Here is a 15,168-nt window from a genome sequence, read left to right as displayed (position 1 = left end):
AGAGAAATTTTAGAAGAGGGGGAGCGAAGGATGACAGCCAAGGGGGAAGAAGGCAGAGAGGAAGATGGCGCAATGGGGGAGATGCAGAAAGGAGGGGGGAATAAGAGAGCAAGAATATTAACTTCTTTTTCCCTTTGAAGACAAGAAATGGCAGAAAAACTGATCCTCCACTTATATCCCAGCTTTTCCTCAGGGAGCTCAAGGTGGCATACATGGTTCACCCCCTCACTGAATCAGAACAACAACCCTGCCAGGTTGACTGAGAGGAGACAGGAGAGCCATCTTCAAATATCTGAAGGGCTGTCACATGGAAGAAGGAACAAACTTGGTTTCTCCTGCTCTGGAGGGTAGGACTCGAACCCATGGCTTCAAGTTACAAGAAAGGAGATTCCAACTAAATTTCAGGAGGAACTTTCTGACAGTGAGAGTTGTTCCAACAGCGGAGCAGACTCCCTATGGAGATTGTGGACTCTCCCTCCTGGGAGGTTTCCAAGCAGAGGTTGGGTGGCCCTCATTCCATGGATGCTGAAGCAGAGATTCCTGCACTGCAGGGGGTTGGACTAGATGACCCTTGGGGTCCCCTTCCGACTCTACCATTCTATGATTCTAGGTTGGTTAGGTTGAGATAGGCAGTGTCTGCCTCCCTGCCAGGGAGCTTCATGCAACCTGGTCTCTCCTGGGTGCTGAAGTGACCCTCTCACCACTGGTTCTCCAGGGGACGACTGGGCCACACCACAAGGTTGGAAGCTGACATTTCAGCCTTTTCCCATCTGCCAAACTCCCAGTCATAATGAAACACCCAACTGAATTCCACCAAGATTTAAGAGCATGGAGTTATCCATGTCCTTTGATTTCATAGAATCATAGAGCTGGAAGAGACCCCCAAGGGTCATCTAGTCCAACCCCCTGCAATGCATGAATTTCAATGGGTGTCCTCTGAGTAGGGCTAGCAGCTGATGCACCCCGATGTCTGAATGAAGCACCATTTAAAGCAGGAGCCCACTATAGAATCATAGACCTGCAGAGTTGGACGGGATGCTGAGGACCACCTAGTCTAGTTCAACCCCCCGCAAGGCAGGAATATGCAAGCTGTTCCTTACAGGGATCGAACCTGCAACCCTGGCATGATCAGCACTGTGCTCCATCTGACTCAACACTCTCTACACCAGAGCTTTCCAAACCCTTCATGTTGGTGACACGCTTTTTAGACATGCATCATTTTGTGACACAGCCATTCAGTTTCACCAGCAAACTGGAGGTTAAACTAATGCCTCTTGCAGCACCAGGAGGAGTGCAGGGAGTGTTTGTGCAACACAGCTACACACTGCAGCCGACACACTAAGGTGTTGTGACACAAAGTTTGGAAAGCTCTCCTCTATCCTGACGGATGGTGGCTCCCCCAGGGTTTCAGACAGGGGTCCCTGCTTGGAGAAGCTGCCATAGACTGAACCCAGGACCTTCTGCCTACAGAATGCATGCTCTACCCCTGAGCTGCAGCCCCAACTGAGCCCTTCAAGCTGAGGCTGTGGGGGCGGAAAGATAACGGAAAGCACAAGGTGGAGAAAAGCAGCTCACCTGTGCTCCTCTCACCAGAGGAGGCATGACTATCTGCGTGTTCTGCTGAGAGCCCAGCTTCGAAGATGCCTGCTGCCCTCCGCGGATCAAGGGGGGAGGGATAACAGTCCCGGGAATACGCGAGGAATTCTGCATGGCACGAGAAGACAAAGGAAGTGAAGGAGGAAGTCCGTTCTATAAGCACCCCACCCACCAATGCATCATTTGTCGCCAGAATCTTTGCTATATTCTTCAGGAGGTCCTGAAAACAGACCAGTGATTTCCAAAACAGACTAAAGAACAGCGTTAGGGCCAGTGTGGTGTATTGGTTAGAGTCGGGCTAGGATCTGGGGAAGACCAGGGTTTCCCAAACTTGAGTCTCCAGCTGTTGTTGGACTACAAACCCTATCATCCCTGGCTAGCAGGACCAGGAGTCCAAAAACAGCTGGAGACCCAAGTCTGGGAAACCCTGCTCTAACCACACCACACTGGCCCTCATCACATGGTCGCTGACAAGGCACAATCACAGGGTTGTTGTCAGGGAATTAAACAAGGAGAGGGAGAATCATGTAAGCCACCTTGAGTTCCATGGAGAAAAAGGGGGGATATAAATGCAGCAAATAAATAGATTCGCTTGGGGGTGGGGGGTGATGTCTTTCTTGCCCCAGAACCGCCAAGTAGGCTGCCTGTTGCCCATCTGGGGGTGAGGGGCTGGGGGAGACTTAAGGTTCCAAGAGTCAGCCTCTGGCGTGTCTTTACCCAGCAGAGGCTTCTTCCTGTTGTGTTTCTGAATAAGCCACTTCCCTGGCCTCAGCCTCCTTCAGCTTCTGCAGGAGACTCTCTGTACTGGGCTACATTTGAGGAGACTCAGTCAATCCCAATGCAGAGAGAAGGTGTCTAATTCTTAACCGCTGGTTGCTTAAAAAGAAGAGGGAAGGAGTGAAATGTGGCAGCTTTGTAATTCAGGAAAAAATATATATCTGGGGAGCACCAGTGTAGATTTTGGTTCCCTTGCTGTTGAACAGCTTTGGATATCTGTCAGACCTGCAAACTTGCACTGTTCTGTTAGTGTGAGCAAGATCTGCTCCCCAGTCCCCAGCACAGAAACTGACCTGCCTACGGTTCAAGCAAGGCTGCATATTTGCTGGTCTGAACCAACTTGCAAGAGGTCTCATCTGCTGGGGTGGCTCTGGCAGAGCATTCGGGCCAGCAAACTGCATTCCCCTCCTTAACCTCCTCACTACCCACCCAAAATGCACACACAGCTTTGCTTCCAGTTCTGCCGTGTGCGGACGGCTCCCTTGTGTTTACTGACCTGGAGGAGGGCTGACTTGCTGGAGGCGATGCTCTGCGTCCCTCGCACCAACGGTGGGGGAGTTGCCACGGCATTTCCTGAGGAGCCGGTGGGCTACAAGGAGCAACAGCCAAAAGGGGCACGTTGCAGGGGGTCGGGGGAGAGAGATCAAAGAGAGATCAATTAGGGATCAGACAACTGAAAATCCTTGGGAGTGTTGCGGTAGTTGGCTGGGGATACAGAAACTGCCTTGTATTGAATCAGACCATAGTCTTTCTAGCTCAGATTTGTATACCCTAAACGGCAGTGCATTCAAATAATCCACAAATTTTTAATGTATGTATCTATATCTATATCTTTATCTATATCCACATCCATATATATAGCCAAAGGCCTTCACAATGAACAGCAGAAAAGCTTCCCTGTAAAACCACACAATGCAAGTCTATAAAAGTCTACAGCGTAAAAGTTTACAACATAAAATTTAAAATTACAATGCAGTAACATAGCTGGATTTCCCATCTGCCGTATACCATCTTCCCTAACTGCTGGGGGCCACTAGGAACTGTTGCCCAACATCTCAAGGGTAACAAGTCCAGGGATGGGGGTGGGCAGAGGGGGAGGAGGCTTCTCAGTCCCTACAGTATTTTCTATAGAGCACACCCAGCAACCACCTGTATGTCTTGCTGGGATGCCTGAAAGCGGAGAGCAAAGTGGTAGACTGCTGCTGAACAGGGAAGTTCTGTTTGGCTTCTCAACAGCCGTTGACAGCTCCAAGACTGGGATGGGGCACCCTGTGGGCCCCCCACTCCAGATGTGGTCAGAGGCAACTCTCAAGCAGCCCCCACACAGCCAGCTCTTAGGGATGCTGAGAGCTTGAGGCTGGTAGACCCTGAATCGCCACAGGTCCCCAGAGGGAGGGGTGGTATGCCACTGCGTTTAGAAATTAGCCTACTGAAATGTTGCTCCGCCCACTTCTGCCCCCGGCCCCACCCCCCACGGCCATGCAGGGACCTCCCCAGAAGGGAGTGTGATCCTCAGGCTTAATCCCTGTACCCCACCACTGAAAGAATTACTTTAAGACACTTTCCAGAACAACATCTCTATTTGCCTGTTGTTGGGGGTGTGGGGAACTGGGATAAGTCTTTGAATGTACTGTTTATCACACTCTGTGGAGCTTACTTCTGAGTAGCTTGCAAGGGATTGGGAATATTTTAAACCAGGGGCATCCAAGGGTGAAGCAGGGCAATCTTTATTCCAGGTGAGTTCACCCAGAAGGCTTTTGCACCCAGTGGCAGCGTGCGGCCAAGAGAGTCTCTCAGAGGGAATGGAGCCCTCGATGGGCTGCTCACACCTGGCCTACAGTGTTAGAAATAAATAAGAGCTAGGCACCAAATGGCTCCTTCAACCAGGGTTACAGTCCCCAAAACAGAATGCTAAGTTGTCAATGTGACTATTTGGTTCCTGAAATTCCTGGGACACCGCGGAGTAGCCGGCAGCAAGCGAAGCGTTCTCACCTTCTGAGCCGTCGTCTCCTTCTGTATCTGACTCTGCCGCAGTTTCTTCAGCAGGACGAGCTTCGCCTCCTCTAACCGCAGCTCCTCCTTCAGCTGCTTGATCATCTGCTCCCGCTCCTCGGGGCTGCTCTTCTGCAAGAGGGAAAGGGGGCTTAATTCTCTAGTTAGGGGGTTTGCCAAAAGGGATGACGTTTTGGGGAGGGTCTACAGGGAGGAGAGGTGGCAGCCATGGGGTGGTAAGGGGTGCAGGACTGGCCCCAGCCGGCAGAGTGGATCCAGACCTCCCTCCTCCCCTCCTTGCTTTATGGGCGCCTTTGACAGGTGGGTGGGGCTGCTCACCTGTCAATCACCTGTCATTACAGATGCCCAGTGATGACCTTTTGTTTTGCTTGTCTGCAGGCGTGGTTTGGGGACAGCACCTGCAGATTGGAACTGTCGCATGTGGCATGTGACTCTTAATCTCAGGGTCATGGGTTCAAGCCCCATGTTGGGCAAAAGACTCCTAGATCGCAGGGGGTTGGACTAGGTGACCCTTGGGATCCCTTCCTACTGTACAATTCTATGCGATGAAGCAGGCACCTTCACCGATCCCTTTTCAGCACCGGCTAAAAACATTTTTTGTTTAGACAAGCCTAGTCAGATATTTAGAAAGCTGGTGTGAGTTTTAATCTGCTTGCAGTCTACTGCATTTTAGCTTTTCAAATATCTTATTATTGTTAATTTTTCTTAGTGATATTATTTTTCAATAATAAAACAGTGTACAGTGGAACTTCAGAAGCCAAACGCCTGTAAACTCGAACGTTTTGGTTCCTGAACGATCAAAAACAGGAAATGATTTTTCCGGTTTTCTAATGATTTCTGGAAGCCAAACGTCCGGAGCAGTTTCCCACAGCCAATCAGAAACCACGCCTTGGAAGTCTAACGGACTTCCAGACGGATTCCGTTTGACTTCCAAGGTAAAGGTAAAGGGACCCCTGACCATTAGGTTCAGTCATGAAAGACTCTGGGGTTGCCGCGCTCATCTCGCTTTATTGGCCGAGGGAGCCGGCGTACAGCTTCCGGGTCATGTGGCCAGCATGACTAAGCCGCTTCTGGTGAACCAGAGCAGCGCACGGAAATGCCATTTACCTTCCCGCCAGAGCGATACCTATTTATCTACTTGCACTTTGACGTGCTTTTGAACTGCTAGGTGGGCAGGAGCAGGGACCGAGCAACAGGAGCTCACCCCGTTGCGGGGATTCAAACCGCCAACCTTCTGATCGGCAAGTCCTAGGCTCTGTGGTTTAACCCACAGCACCACCCACGTCCTGACTTCCAAGGTATGTCTGTATAAATTTTGGCACCCAGCCTGATTGGGCTCCAGCTGCCCCTGAGGGTAAAGCCCCAGAGGCTGCAGAAGTCAAGGCAAGCAGTGACTGGGTGAATCAGAGTTTCAGCAAAATGTGCGTGGATGAGGGGCAGAAGAGATGTACAAAAAGGGATGGCTTGTTTCAGCGCCACACCCAAGGAAAAGTCCCAGCGGAAGACAGAACAGGAGGAAGCAATGAAAATAGAAAGCTCACAGCCGCCTGGCCTGAATTCACCGAGTGAGGAGAGGCAGCTACGTTAAGGCATGGGCTAAGACTTACCATCAGCACCTCTGTGCTGGTCTCCTTTAACGGGATTTTCGTCAATCCATTCATTCTTGGGCTCGATGGTTCGTTGTCCGATAGTACTATTACATCAGGCGAAGGGACCCTCCTCTCTCGCTTGACGTCGCTGGAGGAGCCACCCCACACACAAAAAGAAAAGCAGAGAGAAGAGAAGAGAATAAATAACAGTAAATTAAGACAACACAGTGAAACAGTTTCAGCTGGCTGTTCAATTAACACCCCACCTTCCCCAATGTATGTCCTTCAGAGAGGCTGCTGAGCTTCAGCATCCCTGACCACTAGTCATGCTGACTGCTGGGAGATGGAGTCCAGTAGCATCCAGAACGCCAAAGGTTTTGTGGTCCTGCAGTAGGAAGCGGCATTCCTCTTTCTCAGGAGAGAATGGCTCTTTTAAACAGAGGCATTCCTCCACCTCTTGTACACAGCAACTGAACTTTTCAGGGCACTGTCCCCCCAATCCCATAAACTCACCCCCAGTGCCCCCTACCCTGAAGAAGCATCGTTCAGAACAGTGGTTTGCACAACCCACTGAAGCAGACAGCACAATCAAATTCAGCAACAACTGGGTGCACATTCATTCAACATCCAACTGAAACTATTTAGTTTTGACAAAATCGATGAACTTGATCCAGGGATGCCGGCTTTTCGACAGCCATTTATACCTGCTAGGCAGTGGCACTGCCCACTTGGAGAACCACTGCAGTACAGAGTGCTCCTTCTGAGAGCAGGGATGGGGCACCTGTGACCCCCCCAGATGTTGTTGCACTATAACTATGCCCATCATGGCTGGCTGTTGCCTGGGGCTCTAGGTTTGGGAAGGCTGGCCAAACATGCGGACTGGTCTTTGGAGGGGAGACACCAATATTTTTATTCATTTATTACCAAATGTACATCTCCTTCAAGGAGATTGAGATAGTGGGTGTGGTTCTTGCCACACGTGCAAGCACTCCTCATGGCATGCCTGTGAGTGTGACTAGCCCAAGTTGCAGGGCAGAGTGGGGATTCGAACCCAGGTTTCTCAAGGTCCTGAGACTAAGAGCTTCAAGTTCAGCCCAGACACTTAGATCAAGCTCTGAGGGCCTTCTGGTGCTTCCCTCACTGTGAGACATGAGGCTACAGGGAACCCTGTGGAATGCCGTCCCATCAGATGTCAAGGAAGTAAGCATTATTATGATGATGTTTAATATTACTGTTTATTAGTACAGTGGACGCTCGGGTTGCGAATGTGATCCATGTGGGATGCACGTCCGCAACTTGCAGTGTCCGCAACCCGCAGCGGCACGCCTGCGCAAAGCGCGATTTAGTGCTTCTGCGCATGTGCGACTGCCGAAACCTGAAAGTAACCCGTTCTGGTACTTCTGGGTTTCGGCGGTCCGCAACCCGAATAAAGGCAGCCTGCAGCGTCTGTAACCCGAGGTAGGACTGTAGATTCTAATGAATTATTGAATATTGCTTTATTTGATATGTTGTTTATTTAAAAGTTATTAGAATCATAGAATCAACTTTTTATATTGATCAGATTGCTATTATTCATGTTTGATGTTTTATTATGTTTTCGCATATACTGGAAGCCGCCCAGAGTGCCTGGGGCAACCCAGTTTGATGGGCGGGGAACAAATAATAAAATTCTTGCTGTTGTAAATTAGCAGAACTTTCACCCCGCTTGTAGCAAGTGGACTCAAGGAGAGGTTTCTGTGGATGCTGCAATACTTAGTAGAGTCTCTAGAGGGCAGCCGAATGCAGTTCAAAATGCATCATTCCTCCAAATGGGGACAAAAGGTGAGAGAGAGGTTATTCCCCTTCCCCATTTCTTAAGAACTACGCCAGATCTGTGGACCCGGTAGGACCCCATTCAATTAAACCTTAACTTAATGGAGACCCACTAAACTTGAGAGGCTCAAGCCAGATGTAGCGCGGCTTGTGAAAGAGCACACTTCTTCCTCTGCAAACATTACCCAAAGGGTCCTATTCCTTCTTAGAATCATAGTGTTGGAGGGGTTCTAAGGGTCCTCTAGTCCAACCCCCTGCGATGCAGGAATATATAGCTGCCCCTTATGGGGATCGAACCTGCAGCATTGGCATTATCAGTACTAGGCTCTAACCAACGGTGGTCTCCAGGCTGACTTTCCCAAGTCGCAAGGGACTCAGCTAGGGCCAGGGCCTTTTCAGTACTGGCCCCGACTTGGTGGAACGCTCTGTCACAAGAGACTAGGGCCCTGCGGGACTTGACATCTTTCCGCAGGGCCTGCAAGACAGAGCTGTTCCGCCTGGCCTTTGGTTTGGACTCAGTCTGACCCTTATGTTTCCCTCCTTTTATGGTTTTGATCTATGGGCTACTTTTAAAATGAGGCTGCATATTAAATTGCATTTTAACCTGTATTTTAAATTGTCCCCCCCCCCCCATTATGGTTTTACTGTGATTTTATTGGTGTTAGCCGCCCTGAGCCCAGCTCTGGCCCAGGAGAGCGGGGTATAAATAAAATTTATTATTATTATTATTAACAAAAAGTAAAGGTAAAGGGATCCCTGACCATTAGGTCCAGTCGCGAACAACTCTGGGGTTGCGGCACTCATCTCGCTTTATTGGCTGAGGGAGCCGGTGTACAGCTTCCGGGTCATGTGGCCAGCAGGACTAAGCCGCTTCTGGTGAACCAGAGCAGCGCACGGAAACACCGTTTATCTTCCCGCCGGAGCGGTACCTATTTCGAACTGCTAGGTTGGCAGGAGCAGGGACCGAGCAAGGGGAGCTCACCCCGTCACGGGGATTCAAACCACCGACCTTCTGATTGGCAAGTCCTAGGCTCTGTGGTTTAACCCACAGCGCCACCCGCCCTCGCTTCTTTCAGTAGACAATAAAACAAGCCCCTAGCTCAAGTACTCTCTCACAGCCCCCCTCTTTATTTTGATAAGCAGACCTGATTCCAGAGAAGAAGATAGATAAATAAATGGATGGATCTGAACACGGGACTTTTGCTGCAGACTCAACTTAGTTTCCACTTGCTTGTTTTTTTGGTTTGCTTTTTTTAAACATCATTTAATGCATTTACATCCCACTTTTTTATCCAAGGAGTTCAATTCTTTCCTCACCCCTTATTCTACCCACAGAACAACCACCCTGTGAGGTAGGTTAGCCTGAGAAGCAGTGAACTGACACCCAGGGAGATTCATGGCTGAGTGAAGGGATTTGAACACTGGTCTCCCAGCTCCTAGTCTGACAATCTAGCTAGCCACTACACCACACTGCAGAAGAGCTCTTGTAACAACTCTCAAGGAAGCAAGCAAGCGTTCCTGTTGGATCTGGCGGTAGTCATACTCTGAGCAGAGGAGCCAAAACCCATGGACACAAGTAAGATTGTGGAATACAGAAAAGAGCCCTGTAGCCGAATCAGGCAGTTGCTTACAGTGTGGTGCTGAGAACACCAAGGTTACAGGTTCAATCCCCATAAGGGATAGATGCATGTTCCTGTATCGCAGGGGGTTGGACTAGATGATCCTAGAGGGCCCCTTCCAACTCTGATCCTATACTAGTCCACCCTCTTGTCCTCACAGTAGCCAAATAGATGCCCCAAAGGGAATCTCACAAGAAGGACTACAGCACAACACCGACTCTCCCCAGTTACGACTCCCGGCAACCCATATTTAAAGGTGTCTACTCAAAGTGGAACTAACTTAGGTAAAACTTCTTTCTTGCAGTTGATGAAGATACTGGCCAATGTATAGCCATACCTCATGTTACGTTCTTTCAGGTTACGTCCCGCGGCGACCCGGAAGAACCGGAAAGGGTTACTTCCGAGTTTCGCTGCTTGCGCATGCGCAGAAGTGCTAAATCGCGCTGTGCACCTGCACAGATATGGTGCTTCAGGCTGCGCTCTTTTCATGTTGCGAACGAGTCTCCGGAACGGATCCCGTTTGCAACCAGAGATACCACTGTACTCTTCCTTGAAAACTTTTCAGCTCTGGCTTGTGGTTTTTAAAGTGTCAAGTTTTGCAGGAATGAACTCTTGAGGAAGAAAGCAATTTCTACCAGGCCAATGCCAAGTTCAGCAAACGGGGCAGTCGTAGAGAGGGGACACAAACAGCTTACGATTTCAAACAATGAAAATAAGGCCCTCTCTTTGGGAGATACCTGGGTTTGGGACGTCTGCAACATTCCAGCCCTGACTACAGAAGGGAATGTCCAGTCTTGATCAATGAATCATAGAATTGTAGAGTTGGAAGGACCCTAAGGCCCATTTGGTCCAACCCCCTGCAAAGCAGAGAGCCCGTTATACCAGCCTGCTTTCAACAAAGGAGAGCATGCGCCTATAGTCTTCCCTGCCACAAAATACTATCAAGCAGAGAGCTTCCTAAGCCACTGGCTTCTGTTAAAAGCCCCAACACACCCACTCCTCCAATTTGCGAACTGCGATGATGATGATGATGATGATGATGATCATACACCACCCTTCACCTGAAGGTCTTTGGGAGAAGAAAAGGCTAAGGAATAAACCCTACTCAAATTCAGAGTGGAGTCCCTTCTGGCAACTCCTGCAGCCCAGCTGGTGCCCAACATCTTGCTCTGATTTCCTTTGGATCAGCGAGGCTGAGAGGGGGGTCTTGTCATCTGGGCAGCCCAGGAACCCCCGACCCACGGCCCAGGCTTGCACTCAGGGGGGAAGTGACTTCAGTGCTGCTAACACACTGGGCTGGCTTCACCCCTGGAGGCAGACTCCATTGCCTCTCAAGACAGATGGATGCCCAAAGCAGCAGCGAGATGTAAATTCAGCCTGGAAAGTGGTCAAATTTTGGGATCAGAAGCTTCTGATTTGATGCCCAGCATTTCCAGAAACGGCTGAGAAAAAGAGACCTTGTATCTGAAACCCTGGAGAGTCACTGGGGATCCTGAGCTGAACTGTTCAATTGTATGCCTCTGTTGTACGCTTAAAAGAATCGTGCAAGTTTTAACCCCTTCTGCTATGTGCGAACTAAAAATCTCTCGCACACATCCACAACGCACACGGTCACCCTTCTATAATCAGTTATCACAGCATCATCATAAGACGGTGAACTTCCCCCCCTCCATGCCGCCAAAAAAGTCACATGATCCCATTGGTCATGTGGATTAAAAAAAACAACCCCAAAAAACAATTCCTTTCCACATCCTGGAAAAAGTCATGGCAACCAACCGGACAGAACCGGTTTCGTGACACATTTGCTTTCATTTTGTGGAGTGGGAAGTTGTTGTTGGGGTGGGGGGAGGAAGGAAGGGAGGAGGAGGAGGAAGAGAAGGCGGAGACAGGTAGTGGAAAGAAAATGGAGGGGGTCGGAAGGAGGAAAAGTCTCTCTCATTCAGACACACACAGAAAAAAAGGGCAGGCAGGCAGGCAAAGACAGAGAACCTTAAAAAACTTTCTGAAACCAGCTGAACTGTGAGATTCTGCAGAACCTGTTTTGTACACCTAACTTTTTTTTCCCCTGCATTTAATATCGTCATTCTTCCTGCTTAGTTTTAAAGCACTAATTTCGTTGGCTAAGTTGCATCGTTTTGCATAATATTTTTATGTATTTATTGCAGTGACTACCAAACAGAAACTTTCTATTCTTATGGCAACAGATATTATGATTATTATTTAGATTTGTATAAATTCATTAAATTTATATATCGCCCTTCATCCAAAGATCACAGAGGGTAGTTTACAACATAAAACCACAAAATGCATAACATAGTATACATATTTTTTTTAAAAAGCAAACCGTTACTATATCATGTTTCTAGGTGGGTTTCATCCAACTATGAGTAGACCCATTAAGGAATTTAAGGTAGTTCATTCATTTCAATAGCTCAGCTCTCTTGCTAATGTTGGATATAACCCACAATACTGTATGGATTTGTTTTCTGTATTGATTCACATTATTTTAGATTTTTTTTTCTTTTTTACTGTAGCATTTATTGTTCATGTGGGTATTTTGCTTTTTTAATATTATCATTATTTATTTTCAACTATTTATATGCCGCTTATTAACGCAGGTGGCGCTGTGGGTTAAAGCCTCAGCGCCTAGGACTTGCCGATCGAAAGGTCGGTGGTTCGAATCCCTGCGGCGGGGTGCACTCCCGCTGCTCGGTCCCAGCGCCTGCCAACCTAGCAGTTCGAAAGCACCTCCAGGTGCAAGTAGATAAATAGGGACCGCTTACCAGCGGGAAGGTAAACGGCGTTTCCGTGTGCGGCTCTGGCTCGCGATGTCACGCTGGCCACGTGACCCGGAAGTGTCTCCGGACAGCGTTGGCCCCTGGCCTCTTAAGTGAGATGGGCGCACAACCCCAGAGTCTGTCAAGACTGGCCCGTACGGGCAGGGGTACCTTTACCTTTATTAACAACAGCCACTAAGCAGTGCACAGTATAGGTCACCATCATCATCATCAACAATTTTATATACCAAAAGGTCCTACAACGCAAATGATTTATTTTCAACAGTTTATGTACCACTCAATTACAACAGCCCCTAAGCAGTGGATAATAAACTCAAAACAATGCAAATAACTATTAGAATTACAGTGGTACCTCTAGTTGCGGACACGATCCATTCTGGGGTGCCGTTTGCACCCTGAAAAGTCCGCAACTACAGTGGCGCTTCTGTGCAGGCACGATAGAGCGCGATAAGAGCGCTTCTGCACATGTGTGAAGCGTGCAGAAGGCTTCTGCGTAGGGGGCGGGCACGATGAAACCCGAAAGTATACACTTCAGGGTTTGCCATGTTCGCAACCTGAAAAGCCGCAATGTGAAGCAAACACAACAAGAGACAGTATAGAGTTAGAGGAGACCCTCAGGATCATGCAGTCAACCCCCTGCAACGCAGGAATACACAGCTGTCCGGGGATCAAACCTGCAACCTTGGCATTATCAGCACTGCGCTCTAACCAACTGAGTTATTACTATTTTCAACAATTTATATACCACTCACTAGCAGCAGCCTCTACGCAGAAGCATATAATAAACTCAAAACAATGCAAACAACAACAGCAGCTAAAAAATGAAAATATCAGGGTATCCCACTTTGGGTACAATGGTGGGAAATGTATGCAAATCTAGGAAGACACTGCAAAGAAAAACTGCACAAAATCACACACTTCTACTGCCCACAGCGCTTTTTAGGTAGGGCCTCCTCCCTTGTTCAAACGTCAACATACCACATACGTTGACTTGGGAGCAAGCCTCCATCAGGTCCAGTGGAACTTATTCCCCCCAAATATTAAAGTCCTTTTTCAGGGGGTTGGGCGTTGGAGGAGGGATGAAGGATAATAGAATGGTTGCATTGGAAGGGACCCCTGTGGGTCATCTAGTCCAACCCCCTGCAACAGCTGTCTAGGCAGCTTTTTCTTCTTTCTTCTTTTACTGCAGCATTTATTGTTCATGTGGGTATTTCTATTTTAAATATTATCATTATCATCATTATTCATTTTCAACCATTTATGTACCACTTATTACAACAGCCCCTATGCAGTGGATAATAAACTCAATACAATGCAAATAATTTTTATCTATCTATCTATCTATCTATCTATCTATCTATCCATCCATCCATCCATCCAAGCTGTTTCTCCTTCATGCTGTTGGAAAGTTGCCTTGCACAGAGCCCTGGCTTCATTCAGCTCAGCCTTCCTTCCCCTGCATTGTTCACTTGGCAGCAACCGTCCAAAGTTTTAGGGGTGTGTGTGTGTGTGTGTGTGTCTTCCTCAGCCTCCACCTGGATATAAATCAGGATTAGAACCTGGGATATTTTGGGTACAAAGCAGGTGCTCTAGCACAGAGTTCAGGCTCCTGCCTTTAAAAGACAAGAAGAAGATTCTAGCCCTCGTGGTTCTAGAACAGTGTTTCCCAAACTTGGGTCTCCAGCTGTTGTTGGACTACAATGCCCATCATCCTTGACCACTGGCCCTGCTAGCTAGGGATGATGGGACTCGTAGTCCAAGAACAGCAGGAGACCCAAGTTTGGGAAACGCTGATCTGGAATCTGAAACCAGACAGGATACAGAGTCAGACCACTAGTCCATCTAGCTCAGTATTAAAGAACAAAGAATGGCAAGTATTGACTCCTACCAATTACTGGTGGAAGCTGCCCAGGCGAGAACCTCGCCTACCTGGAGATGGCAGGGACTGGACATGGGACATTCTGAGCAGAGGAACCAAAACTGATGGACACAACTAACATTGTGCAATATAGAAAAGAGCCCGGCACGAGGCCTTCCTCTAAAAACCTAGCAAGGTTCCAGTCCCTATTGTTCTGGATACCCAGCAGATTTGAATGTCCCTCCCAGGTCCGGACACACAGGAAGAGTCATGTGAGTGTGTGCCTGCAGTAACTTATCTTGGGGATGAAATAAGTCTCTTTGGAATCCAAGAAGTTTCTCCCCAACAGGAAGTAAAAAGAGCAGAAATAAATGCCATCTCTCCCACCTCCTCCTCAAATAAAATAAAATACCTCAGAAGAACATATTTGCAGAGTTTGAAATTGTGTGGTGAATAGTGCCTGTAGGGTGGGGTGTGGGGAACAAACGAACACACACACACGACACACACAGAGCTCATCAGCATAACCTGTCCTCCCGGAAGAGCCAGTAGGTCAAGGATCCTTGTTATCAATCCCAAATAAATATTTTAAAATTCAGCACAGCCTTAAACGCTACCAGGCGTCAGGTAGTTTTCCAAGAAGGGCGAAGAGGCACCTGGGCAGGACGGGGCAGTCGATATTAAAATTAAAACGTGGACCTTCTCGCATTTCCACCAATTGTGCCCACAAAATAAACGGCTCCGGGGTTAAGAGTTTAAAAGAGCAGGGAAAGCGGAGCCTGAAAATGGCCTCCCCAGAATGCTGCTTGCTCTTCACCAGCCTTGGAAAACACTTTTTAGAAATGGCTGCTGTGCAAACCCAAAATAAATAACAACCGGCTTTTCACCTAAGACTGGGCCCAAGATTCTCCCCCTAGTCTGCTTTAAGAACATAAGAAGAGCAAGCAGAGGCAAACTCGGCCCTCCAGATGTTTTGGGACTACAACTCCCATCATCCCTAGCTAACAGAACCAGTGGTCAGGGATGATGGGAACTGTAGTCTCAAAACATCTGGAGGGTGGAGTTTGCCTCTGCCTGAAGAAGAGCCTGCTGGATCAGGTTATCTA

General features: G+C 48.4%; 1 protein-coding gene across 8 annotated transcripts in view; it reads right to left on the bottom strand.

Annotated features, from left to right (window-relative positions):
- The window catches only part of GATAD2A (GATA zinc finger domain containing 2A), an 80,306-nt gene that overhangs the window by 11,686 nt on the left and 53,452 nt on the right, over positions 1-15,168 (bottom strand). For all 8 annotated transcript variants that reach the window (XM_079960652.1, XM_079960656.1, XM_079960651.1 and 5 more), the window contains 4 exons: positions 5,994-6,123; positions 4,366-4,497; positions 2,870-2,962; positions 1,576-1,704 (listed from right to left, as the gene is read on the bottom strand). In XM_079960652.1, coding sequence (XP_079816778.1) covers positions 1,576-1,704; positions 2,870-2,962; positions 4,366-4,497; positions 5,994-6,123 — 484 coding nt within the window. The remainder of the gene's footprint in view (positions 1-1,575; positions 1,705-2,869; positions 2,963-4,365; positions 4,498-5,993; positions 6,124-15,168) is intronic.

Source organism: Podarcis cretensis (assembly GCF_951804945.1).
Source record: "Podarcis cretensis genome assembly, chromosome: 18".
Classification (NCBI taxonomy): domain Eukaryota; kingdom Metazoa; phylum Chordata; class Lepidosauria; order Squamata; family Lacertidae; genus Podarcis; species Podarcis cretensis.
The sequence above is the reverse complement of the archived record's forward strand: the minus strand, read 5'-3'. Positions and strand labels throughout refer to the sequence as shown.